General features: G+C 43.2%; 2 protein-coding genes across 4 annotated transcripts in view; one reads left to right on the forward strand and one right to left on the reverse strand.

Moving 5' to 3' along the window:
- CHD1L (chromodomain helicase DNA binding protein 1 like) overlaps positions 1-10,230 on the reverse strand; it is a 24,527-nt gene extending 14,297 nt beyond the window's left edge. For both annotated transcript variants that reach the window (XR_014886698.1, XM_085236990.1), the window contains exons 1-10: positions 10,080-10,230; positions 8,701-8,813; positions 7,852-7,958; positions 6,578-6,692; positions 5,109-5,140; positions 4,120-4,201; positions 2,674-2,836; positions 2,251-2,406; positions 1,064-1,156; positions 534-630 (exon numbers count right to left, since the gene is read on the reverse strand). Coding sequence is in view for 1 of the 2 variants with exons in the window: in XM_085236990.1 (XP_085093116.1) it covers positions 534-630; positions 1,064-1,156; positions 2,251-2,406; positions 2,674-2,836; positions 4,120-4,201; positions 5,109-5,140; positions 6,578-6,692; positions 7,852-7,958; positions 8,701-8,813; positions 10,080-10,176 (1,055 nt within the window). In the remaining variant the exon portion in view is untranslated. The remainder of the gene's footprint in view (positions 1-533; positions 631-1,063; positions 1,157-2,250; positions 2,407-2,673; positions 2,837-4,119; positions 4,202-5,108; positions 5,141-6,577; positions 6,693-7,851; positions 7,959-8,700; positions 8,814-10,079) is intronic.
- The window catches only part of LOC100547402 (uncharacterized), a 19,355-nt gene continuing 13,240 nt past the window's right edge, over positions 10,230-16,344 (forward strand). The window contains exons 1-5 of one of the 2 annotated variants that reach the window (XM_085237018.1): positions 10,230-10,463; positions 10,543-10,599; positions 12,611-12,648; positions 13,836-13,976; positions 16,144-16,206. In XM_085237018.1, coding sequence (XP_085093144.1) covers positions 10,311-10,463; positions 10,543-10,599; positions 12,611-12,648; positions 13,836-13,976; positions 16,144-16,206 — 452 coding nt within the window. In that variant the 5' untranslated portion in view covers positions 10,230-10,310. The remainder of the gene's footprint in view (positions 10,464-10,542; positions 10,600-12,610; positions 12,649-13,835; positions 13,977-16,143; positions 16,207-16,344) is intronic. The other variant, XM_085237008.1, reaches the window with a different exon arrangement.

The raw sequence follows: 16,344 nt of genomic DNA on the forward strand, positions 1-16,344 counted from the left end.
AGTCACCAGAGGTCAAGATCAGGAGTTTTGAATATTAGTTCCAAACCTAAAATTTCTGCTTATTCTGGGGCTTCGGTCCTGTCAAATTTCTTTTTCAGGCTCATTGTGCATTCTGCCTCCTGGGGTAATAGAAGCACTGCAGTGCAAAAGACCTGAACTGATGCATTGGAAGCTACTCTCATGAAATTCAATAAAAACATATATGCTGAAAGCCCTGTCAGATATATATTCTCTCAGGTTCCCAGAATAAATTTGGCAATATATGAGAATATGTGAGAGTTAGTGAAGTGTTTTGAGAAATGTTTAAAGGGAAGCTACAAATTTTTTTTGAGATTCCTCTATAGCCTGTAATGCAGTTCTTTGTACTGAGATCATCTCCTTCTGATAGCTAGTAGCATACTTTAAATAGGGCAGTGCTTGTGTGATTGTGGTATCTGCACAATCTATGGATAAATAAGGCAGCTTTCCTTCTTAGTTTATCTTTTCTCCCTGTGTCAACTCCATCTTATCTTCCCCATCCCAACACAACATACCCATCATACAAGAATGAAAGGAGTTTATCCAACAAACATAGTTTGCCGCTGGCTTCAATGATGTGATCTCCAATCTCAAAGGGCTCTGGCTCAACACCTGGAAAAGAAAGGGGTTTCAGTAGTATACCTAATTATACAGATATCAACTCAATGATTAACCTTTAAGTGACCATGTTGCCAAGCATGCCCAGAACGCTTGCTTGTTTGAAAAATAATGGTCTTTGTCTAAAAAAAAACCCACCCTCAGTACTTCAGGAAGTACCTCACAAAATGAAATATGATTTCATTGTTTAGGTGAGAGAAGATGCACTTATGACAAATCAAGTGGTGAGCTGAAGTAGAAAACTTAAACTTCACAAGCCCCTACATTCATCATCACTGATGAACTGTCCTGTGTTAGAACTGCTCACAAATCCACAGCTGGTGCAATACTGTTTACTACTTGCCCCTTCTAAGCAATTTTTTAAATTAAAAAAAAAAAAAGCATACAGAAAAAAAATTCTATTTTGAAAGAGAGAACGTTTTCTTACCATTGAAAAGGTATGGGTGGGCAACACATTTCCGAAGCTGTGTTAAGACATTCTGAAGTGTAACCTTCCTTCCTGTTCCACCTTCAAATGCATCTGGAACAAAGTGCGCAGAAAAAAGAACTGAGCAGGAAAGCCCATGCTTCACCAATGGTGTGACTGAGAACACCTAAGCACTGCTTTGCACTGCTTCAGCATTGAAGTAACTCTTCGCACATCATTTTTTGTACTTGATTTTCCATCCCAAGACTAATACACCTGTTCTCATGAGCCAAAAAAAATTCCCCTCACTTTTCTTTTTCTTTTTTCTGAGAGAGAGAGCCTTTACTACTTTGCCTTGTCAAAACCTCCGGAATTTTCTCAACTCCTTGGAAAGAGCCAATGATATTATTCTAAGAGTGCGTTGTAGATCTAGAAATCATCAAAACTAATTTGTTACAGTTCATTTGAACTTTCCAAGAACAAAACCAAGAAAGTAATACAACACAGTAAAGATCTTCTGGGTAACCAGGAAGTTAAGAAGAGATGCATATTTCTGGGGGGAAAACAAAGAGACGTGGACATTGCTGACTCTAGAAGAAGATTCAGCTTTCATGGTGATGATGCAAAGCATGGTGGCTCCTCGATGCAGCAGGCATTAGCTCTAGAACAGAGAGTCACCGTCCCCCCAGTTACAGTTTCCCTACAACACAAAAACACTGACAAACTGCATGTGGTATATAGAAATGAAAAAGGAGGATTTCAGAGAACAAAATACGTTCTCTTTCATCTCTCTGGATGCTCTGTTACAGTTAATTCATACATGAAGTTACAAAGAGTGAGCTGTTAGGACAAGGACCTGTGGCTGTATTGTCCGTATGGTCCTGTGGTTTCCTAAGGCACTCAAATCTACATCCAGCAGGTTTCAATTTGCTATGTGAGATTTATACTTCTACTGGAAAATTTGTAGAGACATAGAATTTCCTGTACAACCTTTTTTGTTTGAACACAAAAAGAATGGACAGGAGCAGGCTTACTTGTTCATGAGATTTTTAACTACAAGCTGATCCAGAGCAGATTCTTGAAGCTGTCCCTCCTCAGCTCTGAGAGAGACCAGCTCTAGATTCATACGTCTCTTCCTCTATCACAGGCTAAAATCATGAATCAAGCAGCCCAAAAATCAACCAATAGAACTCAAATGCCTCAGTTACCTAGATCTTTTGTCAAAATAGCTTTGTAGTACTTCCTCTGCAGAGCTGACATTCCATGGTACAAAACCACTTCCACCTTTTTCGGAAGGTCTGCAGTCACCTCGGACTTGACTCTTCGAAGCAAAAATGGTTGCAGGAGACTGTGCAATTCTTTGGCTATTCAGAAGCAAGATATAACAAATTACCAATGAAGCATAAGGGATTTACACAGTATCTGTACAACTATACTTTCAAAAATAAATGCATAAAGGAATCTTAATGAAATTATCCTAGCCCAGTTTTACAGAGAAAGCAGAAGAGTTGCACACCTAAAGTACTTAGCGGCTACACTAAGATCAGTAACTATTACTTATACAATGTGCCTGCCTCCCAGTCAAGATAACAGCTGGTCCTGATTCAAGTACAGCATCAGTTGTTACTTACCTGGCTCACACTCCTTTTCAACTGCTTGGTAATATTCAACAAACTCTTTCACTTGTTTTCTAGGAAAAATATCAGGTTCAATAAAGCTAAGTAAGGAGTACAGTTCTTGGAGGCTGTTCTGGATTGGAGTGCCTGTGAGAAGCAGGCTGAAACCTACTGGGAGCTGAAAGAATCAACAGCAAAACAAAATGATAAGGAGAGAGCATTTGAAATGAAAACTTACTTAATGTACAGCTCCACCCACTTCCCTCTTATGCTTTACCTAAAGATGACAGGTGGCATAGAAATGCCTGCAGAATACTGCAAATGCCAGCCAAAACCATATTACATATGGTATGGTGTGACTGTCAAACAGCCCTACCAAACTTAGGCTGGCACCAATGCAAAGAAGACAGCATAAGCAAAATAAGAACAAAATGCAAAAACAAAATTAGAATTCCCAGATCCAATACTGCATACTCACTGTTATGACAGACAACTCGAAAATGCTGCTGAAATAGGACAGTGAAATGAAATTGCTAACAATCACATTCAATTTCTACTTTCTGATCTAGTCTGACAATCAGAGTGACATTATCTGCTCCATGCTGCATATAGCAATCTCTGGAAAGGGACTTGGGAATAGGGTTACTACTGAAAAAAACTACACGTCTTTTCTTAAGAAAATACATCAGGAGAGCTAAGGTGAATCACTGCTATTTCTTTTCAACTTCAACTGAATCTTCTAAATGATTCAGGAGCTGAGCTTTTCAGGAATCTTTTTTTTTTTTTTTTTTTTTTTTTTTTTTTTTATGTACATTTAGAGGCATTGCAGCTCATCACTGCTGATGCCAGTCCAGATGTAATGTCCATGTTTTACTGCTGTGACAAGAAGTGCACCCTTCACACAGCCATTCATTTCATTCACAAGAAAGTAAGTCTTATCCAGGACAGCCCAAGGGAAGCTGGAGCAATTCTAGTAATTTCAATAAACAAGGGTGGCTCTATTAAGTGAGACAATGGAAATCAACAGTTCATGACCCAGGGTCCCATAAATGAGGCAAGGATTCCTTCACCCTCCAAGATCTGGACATACCCTCTTTGTCACTTTATACAGTCTAACATTGGGCAGATTTCTAACACTTCAGTAGTACAGCTGTGCTTCAGTGCTATGTTCAGTTTCTTTACATTTTTCAGTCTCTCGAATTGCTCCAGTGACTCAAGTACAAACACGAGCCAAAATGAGAGACAAGCTCCAAATACTGCCTAGCTCCACACAAGGCCAGAACAATAGGCCCTTATCACTCTGCCACCAACTATGTGGATCTGTTCAACAATTCTGATGGAAATGATGGAAGCTGGTTGTGATCCAGGGTTAATAAGAATACAATACAAAGAAATAAACAGAACATCTGTCTCCTATAGTGAAAAGTCTTTATACAGTAAAAGATAGCTGGTATATTTTACCTCAGTGAGTGTTTCGTAAAGCAGAGAGTTCTGATTTTTCAGTCTGTGAGCTTCATCTACAACCAAGGCAGCCCAGTCAAAACTGTGAACAAACAACACAGTATCTCCAATTACTTGCAGAGAAATCACTACTGCCAATGCAAAAAGACTGAAATAAGTGATGGCTTTGTTTGGCTGAACTCAAGAGGCTCCCGCTCCATGAACCACAGGCAAGCATCACAAATGTGGTGGAAGAGTAGGAGGAATTCACAAGTACAGATTTTCAAGAGCCAATACTGCTTCTTAAGTACAGCCTGAAATCAAAACTAAGTAAGTTCATTTGAATTTGCTGTTTCTCTCTCCACCTCCATTTCTGTGGGAAAAATTATGCAAGTACAAGTTAGTCAAACATTCAAGGAGATCTATCATGTGGAAAAAGACATGAAATTAGGTCCTTACACCCATGCAAAAACCCAGCAACAATGACGAGCTAGTGATTGCAGAGGTGACCTTTTGCAAATCATCCAAGAGTGGAATTTCAGCTCAGTCCACGCACCATCACATTGTCTAGGCTGCAGAATCACTTGCTGCCTACTAGATCCACCAGACTTAATACAAACTCTTTTCAGCGCTCAGTACTCATTTCTGTGAGGATTTCAACTCCCACATTTCAGAGTGACTTCCACAGTTCTGGCTGATGGATAGGCAGGGAGGGGAGAGCATGACCCTCCAGCTTTTCTTACCAACACACCTTTCTTCTCAGTGGAATACAAGGGCTGGAATCACACGTATCTATATTTCGCTCCACTGCTCTGTTCACATGTATCTTAAGTGACATTAAGGACTCTACACTGAAAGTTGGTAAAGGAGCCTGATCATAATCGAAAAATAACTTTGGCTCTTGTAAAACGTGGAGAATCTTGCACACAGATAAATATACATTTCAGAAATCTCTGACAGACTTGCAGAATTAAATTAAAATAATAATAGTAATAACAACTTGTACTCACAATTTGAGAAATGCTGCATCTTTCAGACAAATCTGCAATGAAAGAAAACAAAACTGTTACTTACAACTTAACACATAGTTCAAAAGAGAGCATCTTTCTGTCTAATTGCAAACTATGGTGAAATAGTGCAGGATTGGAGTGAAATCAGTTACCAAGGAAAGTAACATAACAGATAATGTAACCACAAGCTTTAGCAACTCTTCATTTTAATGCTCCTCTGGCAAAGCATCAGTAGTAAAACCTCAGAGAATTCATGGAAATCTTCAGACAAGTCTGTAACATTTGTTTGTATCATTCACACTCTCTTAGAAACACCATGCACCTCCAGCATTACAATCTTTCTGACTCTAAGCAAACACATGCTTCAGTGGATTAATTTGACCTGCTAATATCCTAAAGTGCTCACATTACTTGTCCAACTTCGGATTCGAGGAGGAAGAGAAACTGGGTCAATTGATAAGCCTTAAGAAGCACAGAATTTTATCATCAGAGCAACAGAGATGGAAAAAATACTAGCTAAGTCAATATTTCCATGTGGTTGATTGTTTTGTCAGCATTGCTTTAGCATGACCACCTCCACTTATCACATTCAGGACAAGGCTCATCACTGCACTCCTGCTTGTGCACTGTGGAAAAATATGCAGGTTCAGAGTGATCAGCACAGGTTATAGCTCCTAGAGGAAGGAAATGGTAAAATACTTGAGAGGGAAAGCAAAGGGGCAAAAGGAAGAGGAGATCAAACAGGAGAAAGAAAAGAAGCTGCAAGAAGCTTTCTCATTTAATTTCAAATCGGTTTGTTTGTTAAGAGGCTGTTAAAATAAAATCAAAGCACTGATACAAAATAACGCCTGAGTGGAAATGAATCATAAGAGAAAGACAAAGGCTTTTTTTCACTCCACATAACTAAGCACCTGGCCCTGCAGAACCCAAAGCAGTGATCAAGGAAGCAATCCTACTGGTTCTCTGTAAAGCACTGACTGGATTCAGCTCCAAATTCCATCATTTTTAATATAAACCTCACCATTTTGCAGTCCGGTTTTGGCTGAGGAGGGCATGCAAAAGAGGTACAGACATAAGCAAGCTCTTTCAAAGCGTTCCTGCAGTAACCAATTAACAGAATCTTAATAAACATCACACAGGTACGTTTTCCATTAAATACAGAAGGTTTGTAAGGCAGCACAGAAAGGCAATGAAAATGCCATGTAGCATCAGTTAAAGATGTTTCTGATTTTGATTTGTTTATTCAAGGTGTGATACAGCTGTGTGGTAAAGCTAGGGTTATATCTGACTATCTTCAGGGCACAAAAACTGCAGCAACTTAGATGAGCAGGTGATGTGGGCTGCAGAGTAGGAAATCACTGAGGGAGGTTAGAGTACAGCGGGCAAGAGCTGAAGCATAGTGTACAGAGGAATGGAAAAGGCAAGGAAAAACCTGAGACCTTTTTTCAAGTGACGAAGACAACACATACCTCATATGTTGTTAAGAGCACGTGGAAATGAGATTGCTCTTTCAGGTTCTGCTGCAATTCGGATCGCTCCTCCTTGTTGCCAATGTATGTCACAAAGGAGAGACCTGGAGCAAACCTGTCATCAAGAGAAAGACAGCAAGAGAAAGATAGTACCTTGTTCTCCTGGGCGCTGGATCTCAGCTCTTGAATCTCTCTCCTTCCTGGTTAATTTGCATCCCAGCTTGGCACCTGAGCTGCTGGTTCTGGTTTGGACAAATGCCACATAAATTGCTTTCTCCTAGATCTCAAAGTTCAACACAGATGATGGAAAACCAATCAAACGGTCGGTCTGCTATTCGAAACTGAAAAAGCTCATGAGAAGCAAGTGATTCTCTGGCTGGGAGCACAGAATTTGTCCAGAGGTAGCTAAAGTACAGGTGAACAACGTCTGCAGCAAATAGTTCCAAGAGGGCTCAAAAAATCTAGCCCTCATAGTGATGGCAGATAAAATCAGTTCCATGGAAGAAGAGTTGGAACCATAAAGTTCTTCCTTGCTTAATCCTACTACCAATGCCTGCCTATTGTTCCTCTGACATAGCTGTTCACTACTGAAGTTTACCATATTAAGTCATACAAAGATGCACTTTTTTTCCAGCTATTCCAGCTGCTTGTTTATCCAAATCAGGCCAGATCATTTCAAAATCTAACCTCAATATTTTTTGTCTCTGACACAGCACTGCTCAACAACCACACAGAAATACAGCTGTTCTAATCTATAGCTTTCAGCCACTACTCTCAAAAGCAATGTTTGGGCTCAAGCCTAAAAACATACAGACTCTGGGCATAGCAAACGTGCCATCAGCCCAGATGCTGTACCCTAGTGAATATGGGTTGCATGCATGGACGTAAGGTATTTTAGATGCATGTGTGAGCATGCCAAGAAACACACTATTCAGTTTGGGTCTTACCTTTCATCATACAGAATCCTGTCTGTCTTCAGCAGAATTTGCCTAAGAAAGGCTGAGCATGGGGGTTAGAAAACAACAAGCACAAAACTAGTGTCTACTGACAGTCATCCAACACTGTAAGTTGGATGAACACATGGGTATCACAGCACTGTATAGGCTATGCATTAACTGCTAGCAACATATACATCAATTTGTTGTTTGGTAGCTTCCCTCTTTTGTTTTCTTCCTTCTGAAAGGAAGAAAATTGCTAGACTGAGCATATTTGAAGAGAGTCTTTGTAACTCATCATTCAAGACTATAATGAGTCGGACAGTTGTTTAAACTTACCTCTCCAGTTCCTCCTTCCAGTTGCTCAGGACAGACAGAGGACAAAGTATCAGGGATCTCTCTTTGTTTGTTAATTTTTTTGTCAAATAAAGAAGAAGTGAAATAGTCTAGAAGGCAATGAAAAAAAGTATTTTTTTTAATAACAAGGAAATTCCTGAACTTGCATAAACTGTCCCCTTGAGGTTTGTAGCTGATTTCCCACAAGTTCTCCAACACAAACCAGAGCTAAGAGAATACCAAAGGGGATCCATCATCAATGAAATAAAAGCTTACATCCTAAAACATTACCTCAACATCTATAGCCCTTTTCCAAAGACATTTTTCCAACAGTCACAAAGATCTACCACCCATCACTTCCTAAAGGTGCCAGTTTGTTATTTAAGACTCATCTGAAACCAAACCACGATCATCATTCACTCCAACAAAACTGAATCCCACTTAAAAAATAAATTAAAAAAAAAACCCTGAAAAATATCTATGTGTATTCAACTTTAATCCACGTGTTGACAGACTCAAAAATCATCCTACTGCAGGAGCATCAAAATGACATCACTGGCTCCATACTCGCTGTGTTAACTAGTTAACATTATTTGTAAACTACTATGAATTACACATTCATACGTCTGTGTAATATGACTTATATTTTTACAACTCTCCTCAAACTTTTTTGGAGCATTGCTCAGGACCTAGCAGGGGTTTTACATGATTAAGGAACAAAAAAAAGAGATCTCTCTTATGAGTAAGGACTTCAGCATGTGGCTGCTTACATGCTTAGGGTGCTTTTTTCATTCTGTGGGAAGCCTGAGCTAAAAAAGTTAGGCAAAAGTCATTTTTCAGAAGATGACACACCTGACAAGTCTTCCCAAGACCCATCTCGTCACCCAGGATACAGCCACGCTGGACTTGGTAGCATTGCACCAGCCAGTTTACACCATCTAATTGATATGGACGAAGCTTAATGCCTGTGAATAAAAGCAATCTGTTAATGTCACATAGCCATCCAACACACTGTATGCACTGTTACAGCTGGAAGCCACCAGAAGCAGGTCTTGCACAGGTCTGATCTTCCAAACAGCTGCATTACAGCAAAAGCAGCCAGGCTTTCAGCAGGAGCTGCATTACTCTGCTAGAGAGCAGAAACACTGCTGTTACAGCAAACAGATTACATCAAACCATCTTCAGGAACTTGGATGCACAAAAATGGCCCCAAGTTATTACAAAGGTCTGTATATGGAATCCAGTACGATAATCAGGCTTCCATTCTGCGTTCCTGACAGAAACTGAATTCAGAGGAGATTCAGGTTAGATATTAGGAGGAAGTTTTTCACACAGAGGATGGTGATGCACTGGAACAGGTTGCCCAAGGAGGTTGTGGATGCCCCATTGCTGGAGGCATTCAAGGCCAGGCTGGATGTGGCTCTGGGCAGCCTGGTCTGGTGGTTGGCGACCCTGCACATAGCAGGGGGGTTGAAACCAGGTGATCATTCTGGTCCTTTTCAACCCATTCTATGATTCTATGATTTCAGCTTCAGACACATTTTAAACACATAAGCAGTACTTCCAGGGACACTCTTCAGGCTATTATTTTAGAAATCTTTTTCTATAACAGCCCACAGTAACATAATGATTACTTTCCAATAAGATGCTTTCCAGCTTATGCTAGAACAGACCTCAACTGCAGATCCCTGTAGCTACCACCAACACAGAGCAACCCTTATTAATGGATATGATATACCAAAGCAAACACAAGTCAAATTGAAGTTTTCAAGACCTTTTCTTGTATCCAGACTTAAGTAGTGGAAGGGACCTTTAAAAGTCATTTAGTTCACCAGGCTGCACAGAAACATTTTAGCTTTAACAGAATCATAGCATCATAGAATGGCCTGGGTTGAAAAGGACCACAATGACATCTGATTTCAACCCCCCTGCTATGTGCAGGGTCGCCAACCACCAGACCAGGCTGCCCAGAGCCACATCCAGAGCCTGGCCTTGAATGCCTCCAGCAATGGGGCATCCACAGCAGCTCAGTAAACCAAAATACTGCTCGAACGGAAAAAGCAAAGTGACTGAAAGAGGAAGGAAAGACTGTAAGAAGCAACGAGCCGAGAGGGCATAACATTCGCTGTGGCAGCGATAGCCGTGGTTGAACAGGCCCGGGGCCACTCGTCGTACCCGCTGCCGGGGAGCACACGGGATCGGTGCGTATCCCCGGCGCCAGGCGCACTGACCTGTCAGCCCCCAGCGGGACACGTCCTCCTCCTGCACGCCCAGCCCTCCCGCCCGAGCCCTGCCGGCGCGGCTCAGCGCCTGGAAGAAGCGGGACATGGCGGGCAGCGCTCGCAGCGCGGGAAACCCTCCGATCCCGCCCCGCGGGGGGCCGGCAGCGGGCGGGCCGAAGCCGAGCACCGCCCCGCCGCCATAGCGGATTGCCGGCTCCGGGTTCGGCTGGAAGGGACGCGATGGAGCTGGCTTTGCTGTTGCTGCTCGGCGCGCTGTTGCCCGCCGCCGCCCTGTACCTGTGCTGCGTGCGGCGGCACACGGGCAGCGCGGCCGCCACGATGCACCGTCGGGAGCCGGGTCGAGCCGCAGCCTCTCGCCCGCTGCGGGACGCCGTGAGCGCGGGGTGGGGTGGACGGGGCGGTGGGCTGCGGGGAGCGGGCCCGGCGCTCACCTCTCGCCTCCTCTCCTCAGTGGGCCCCGAGGCTGTGCGGCTTCTGGCTGCGGCTCTTCGTACACGCGGCTAACACGGTGAGCGGGCGCGGGCACAAGATGTCCGCCGCAGGGGGACGGGATGGGATGGGACGGGACGGGCTGTGCGGGTCCCGCGGGCGCGGGGGAACTGGGATCGCTCAGCCCCTCTGCTTGGGGCTCTCGCAGAGAGACTGCGGACAGCTGTCTTCAGCGGGGCTCGGACTGCTTTGGGGTTTGTCTGTGCTCGTAAGGCTGCTGAGGAGGAGGGCTGCGGAGCAGGTGCAGCTGCAGCCGTGCGTGTGGGAGTGTCTCCTTCCCTTTGTGGGGGCTGCTGGTGTCGGTCTCTGTAGTGGCTGGCTTTGGGTCTGCTCTGCTCTGCCTCTCGTTTCGGGGTTGTACATGTTCTTATCTTGGTGTGCCACCTGTCCCGGATCTGGGAGCGATGTGTGCTTACCTCGTGAGGGATTTTGTGCCTGGGTGTAATGACCGGAATGGTTTTCGGTTCTTTGCTTTGTGGATGTGTCTGGTGCATGACCCTGGGCTTATTTCCTTTCCTGTCATCCCCCTTGGATGGAGACATAACTAAATGATCTTTAAGGTCCCCTCCAACCTATGCCATTCTGTGGTGGCCTGGGCTCCTGCACTTCACAACCACAGGGGTTGGGACAGAGTGGCTGGAAAGCTATGTAGAGGTAAAGGACCTGGGGGTGTTGGTTGGTGCTTGACTGAACGTGAGCCAGCAGTATGCCCAGGTGGTCAAGAAGGCCAATGGCATCCTGGCTGGTATCAGAAACAATGCATCCAGCAGGAGCAGGGAGGTGATTGTTCCCCATGTTCAGCTCTGGTGAGGTGGCACCTCAAGTACCGTGATCAATTTTGGGCCCCTTGCTGCAAGAAAGACATCAAGGCCCCAGAGTGTGTTCAGAGAAAGGCAGCAAAGCTGGCGAAGGGTCTGGAGTGCAAGTCTTCTGGGGAGTGGCTGAGGGAGATGGGATTGTTCAGTCTGGAGAAGAGGATGCTCAGGAGAGACCTTATTGCTCACTACAACTACCTGAAGGGAGATTGCAGTGAAGGGGCTTAAGCTTCTTCTCCCAGTTAACAGCAATAGGACGAGAGAGAGTGGTCTCAGGTTGCACCAGGGAAGGTTCAGGTTGGATATTAGGAAATGTCTTATCAGCAAGAGTGGCGAGGCATTGGCACAGGCTGCCCAGGGAGGTGGAGTCACTGTCCCTGGAGATAAGAGTAGATGTGACACTGAGAAGCATGTTCTAGAGCAGTCCTGGGCATGACTTGATGATTGTACTCCATAATCTAATTGGTCTTTCCAGCTTTTATGATTCTATGATTCCCAGTCTCATTCTGCATGTTGCATTACATGTAGGTTAGGAGCAATGCCTTTTCAAATAGAAACTAATTCTTACACAATGTGTGGAGCAACATATCACTTCATGTAAGTAGGAGTGGGAGCCTTGCTTCAGAGTCGTGCTGGGAGCTGGGGCTGCACTCCTTTCACGTGTTTTGGAAGTTGATTCTTGGGCTATTATAGCAAGCTAGAACAAGGATGATCTCCCTGGGACTGCTGGTATTGCTACACTGGGAACTGTGGTGTACAGAGACTGATTTCAGCTGCCTGCTACCTACATTTCTTATGCTTTTCCAAGTTGACTCAGTTTACTTCTGGAAAGATGTTAACAGAGATAAATTAAATGATACTAAGCTTCTACCTTATCCAATGTTTGCATAATGCTCTGAGCACTGGTGGGAGCTATGTAGATGCCTCTTAACAGTGCTGCAGCCTGCAACTGCAGGCTTTCTGGACCTGTCAGGGAAGAAAAAATGAATGTTCCTGTTGGATAGCCAAGAGAATACAGTCTTTATGATTCTATAAATGTGCATGAGGTGGGAAAAGCATTTCAGATTAGTTTTCTGGCCTGAAATACAAGTGCGTGCTCTGCAGGGTGCTTGGAGACTCTAGCAATTGTGAGTGTATTTAGCATTCCTTGTCTCATGAGAAAGATGCCCTGGTCAAAGCTATTGCAAATCAATGTTTCTGCTTACCTTCTTCTAGGCTTTTGGACAGATCTTGTTACTGCCGCTTTTACTAAGGTAAGAGGGGAGCGTTATCTCCTCCAAGATTGTTCCGTATTAAAAGTTACCTGAAATGACCTTTTTAAAGAGGGAAGTCTCATAATGAGTGAAGAGTGAGATTACTTCACAGTTTGCTTACTAGATTTTTTTAACTACTCTGGTTTTCATGACCCTTTACCAGGGGAAATTAGCCATTTTCCACACTCAAGCAGGCTCATAGAAGCTAAATTCACCAGGTTGTCTCTTTGCTCTTCGATGCTCTTGCTAAAGAGCAGTCTTTCTTTCAAAGCTTGTGGATGTGAAAATCTGCAGTGTTCATCACCAGCAGTGGTGAAATTGTAGTATTGGGAAAATGAGACCAGGCACAAAGCTCAGAGTTTTTAATGTGCTCTTTTTAAAAGAAATTCATCATTTATGAATAACATTCTGTCGTGCTTATGTTTTTCTTCAGAAACTGAGCTTTCAAGTGTGCATTGTGCTACAAGCTGCTGAGGTGCCAGGAACCTCAGGCTCACTCTTGACATGCATATGTTGCCTGCAGTTGGGTGATCACCTGTGCAGATTGCAGGATATTAAACATGCGTGGTTCCCCAGAATTTTTACTTTGGGTATGGGCTTTTTAAGTAAAGGAAACCCAGACAACTGTCACAGCTGTTATGCAGAAGGTCATTTCTTAACATCTATGATAGGACCTGGATTTCCTTACTTCATTGCGTTACTCCAAGCCCTGAACTTGTGCTGATCCAATTCCCATTGCATTTGGTTGCAAACAAACTGTATTGAGGCAGGTCATGGATTAAGTCTGAAGAGTTGCCAGCTTTAGCAGGCTTAGTGCTTGAATGTATGGCTCATGCTGCTTTCTTCTCTTCTCCTCTCCTTTTCTGTCTTTTTTGGTCTGTGGGTGATATATCTGATTAGAGTGAATGGGAAAACTTTCAGCAGTTCTTTCCCAGCTTGGATTTATGGAGGCTGGCTGGCTTTATGTCGAAAGGTGGGAGGCTCTGTTAAGCAAGCGGGATAGATTTGGTGCTGCCTTCGGCAAGGCTTTAGGAAGGTGTGAAAGATTATTTTGTAACTGTTGCAACTCCCTGCTGTGGGAGCAGACTGCTACAACAAAATGTTCTTGGGTAAAATTCATTTGGAACAGTATGGAAAAATTAGTCATGGAGGAGCTTGCATCTTCCAGCACTCTCTCTCTCTTGCAGGCTGAACAACTTCTCCCTCATGCGTTCTCTTGACATTCATGAAGATCCCACGTTTATCCCAGAGGTTGCTGCAGAGGTTACGGAAGACAAGTCTAAGACTAAAAGCACTTTGGATATCATCAAGCAGCTGATAGATACAAGGTGAGTGCGGGTTGGTTAAGAGTGGAGTGAAAGAACACACACACACTCCATGATATTAGGAGGAAACAGTCATTGTGAGTCATCTGGATTAAAATCTCTTTCCATGACCACAGAATTTGACAAAACAAATAGTGCTGTCAGATCTCTCCTTTCGTAATTTATAAATTATGAGTAGTTAACATGCAGTATTAACTAGCTAGCTAGCTTCAGGCAGACTGCTTTGCTCTGGTTGCACTATTAGAGTAGATACACTTAGTGGCTGGCTACTTGATGCATACATCCCTTACGTGAATTTACAGGTGTGCTGTTTCTTATCTGCAATGTATTTCAAAGAGAAAAGAGATTGCTGGGAGGAGAGAAGAAACTAAGGTACAAAACAAACAGTTCACAAGAAATCAGGTTTTGTTACTTAGGTTGCTTGGAGAATGGATTGTTTAGCTTCTTAATTGGAGCCTGTGCATGATTAAACCCCATCACATTAGGGGTGAAATGTTACTGGGACATCCCATTTCTATCCAGAATCTGATGCTGAGGTGAAGGCAGCAGGACTGCTACGAATGCTTTCCCCATGTGGTTTTGTTCTTAGCTGTGGGTCTGTCTAATAGTTACTGAAGATGTCTGTGTGCTTTACCAGTGTCTGAGGGAGTAGGTTCTTTGCATATGTCTGAGTTTTTAGCAAGACAAAGTCTGCTTCCTGCTTGAGTTCTTAAGTTAGGGCAAGGGAAATCATTCAATTCCTTCAGTGTAGAGGGAAGGATATGTTTCCTGCACACACTGGTCAAGGTGAGTGCAGCCTTCTGGTTCTTATGTCCTCAGCTCTAACAATGGTATATTGAGTACTACAGGGCAGAATACTTGAATCTAACTTCTTCCCTGAGTAGCGCATGATGATGCCATGCACTGTCCTGCTCCAGGATATGGCCTCTGAGTTGGGTGATGATATGGGGACATTACAGGAATAGTAACTGTAGCCAGTTGTTTTAATCATTCTGTATTCATCCTACTGTGATGAGGAATGGATCTATTTGTCAAAAGTCAGAGCTGCTGACTTTGTTTCTAAGCAGTTTGATGTGAATTCCCATGTGTGCTGCATAGCACCTCTTCCCCATCCCACACCAGACACTGGATGTGCTGCTGGCTGTGTTGCCAATGGACAGAGTCAGCACCAAGGTCAGAGATACCAACTTAAAGAAGCATGTTTATCTTCTCTTATGTTTAAAGGTGAAATGATACAAGAATAAAACAGAATGTGGTAATTCACCTAACCGTTACTACATAAGATTGACTACAGTGATGAAGAACTATAGTGGTTAAGAAAGATACATCATCAATTGCCTTAATACTTCACCGTCATCCAGATCCACAGTTGCTGGGGAGCCCTGTTTGTAGCGAGGATTTGGAGAGCCTTTCCCAGCAACTGTCCACTTGTAGATGAGGTCTCCAACCTCGCTGGAAGAAGGTCCAGCTTTTATATTGTTGAATAAACACATTTACATGGCAGTTAGGTGGAAACATCTGGTTTCATTCTCCCTTTTTGGATTCCACCTCAAGGCTGGCGAGGGCTTAAAGAGAAACCAGGGAAGTTTGTGTACTAGTAAGCCTTGACACTATGCTTCTAAACAAGGAAGGGTTAATACATTCTCATAATGCTTTATCTAAGCTACATCTCTTGCTAATGAGACATTTTGTTCAAGATGCATGTTTTGCTAATGGTTGGATACTGATGATAATCTTACAACTCTGGGTTGTAAGATTCATCTAGAGGTCAACTTTGGTTGAAGGCCTACTGTTCAGGCCTTAGTACTTCACTGAATCAAACCTGGGATAGATGTCTTGAAAGTGGGTTTATGGGTATATTCCAGCTATTCTGTAATGCTCCAGTGGTGAATAGCAAATATAAACCTGGAATAAATTTTGAAGAATCTAAGGATTGTTTTATTGCAGTAGAAATGTGAAACAACTAAAATGTATCAAGTCTGACCACTTATTGCTGTGGTACCCTTAATGTACGTTGTGTGTTGAACTTGTGCAATAAGCATGAGCTAAAATGCTTAGGCTTGCAGTCCCAACAATGACCTGGGAGTGAGCAATTCCTGCATTGAACAGAAGGTCTGAACAGAGGTGACCTTGACATTTCAAAGTTGCCCTTTCAATCCTTTCTTTGTAGGCCTGATTCTGCCAGCCATGGGTTTAGCTTCAAAGGGATCAAAGACTACCTGGACTGTTACCGGTGAGTGAAATTATAGCCTGGGAGCAACTTGTTTCTCTTGTTCCCCAGCTGTGGACTGCTACTGTTCCACAAACTCTCAGGCATCTCCTTGTTAGGATTGTCCTTAAGGTACCACTGTTTAGCTTCATCCTTTGCAGT

Source organism: Meleagris gallopavo, chromosome 1 (assembly GCF_905368555.1).
Source record: "Meleagris gallopavo chromosome 1, MGAL_WU_HG_1.1, whole genome shotgun sequence".
NCBI lineage: Eukaryota > Metazoa > Chordata > Aves > Galliformes > Phasianidae > Meleagris > Meleagris gallopavo.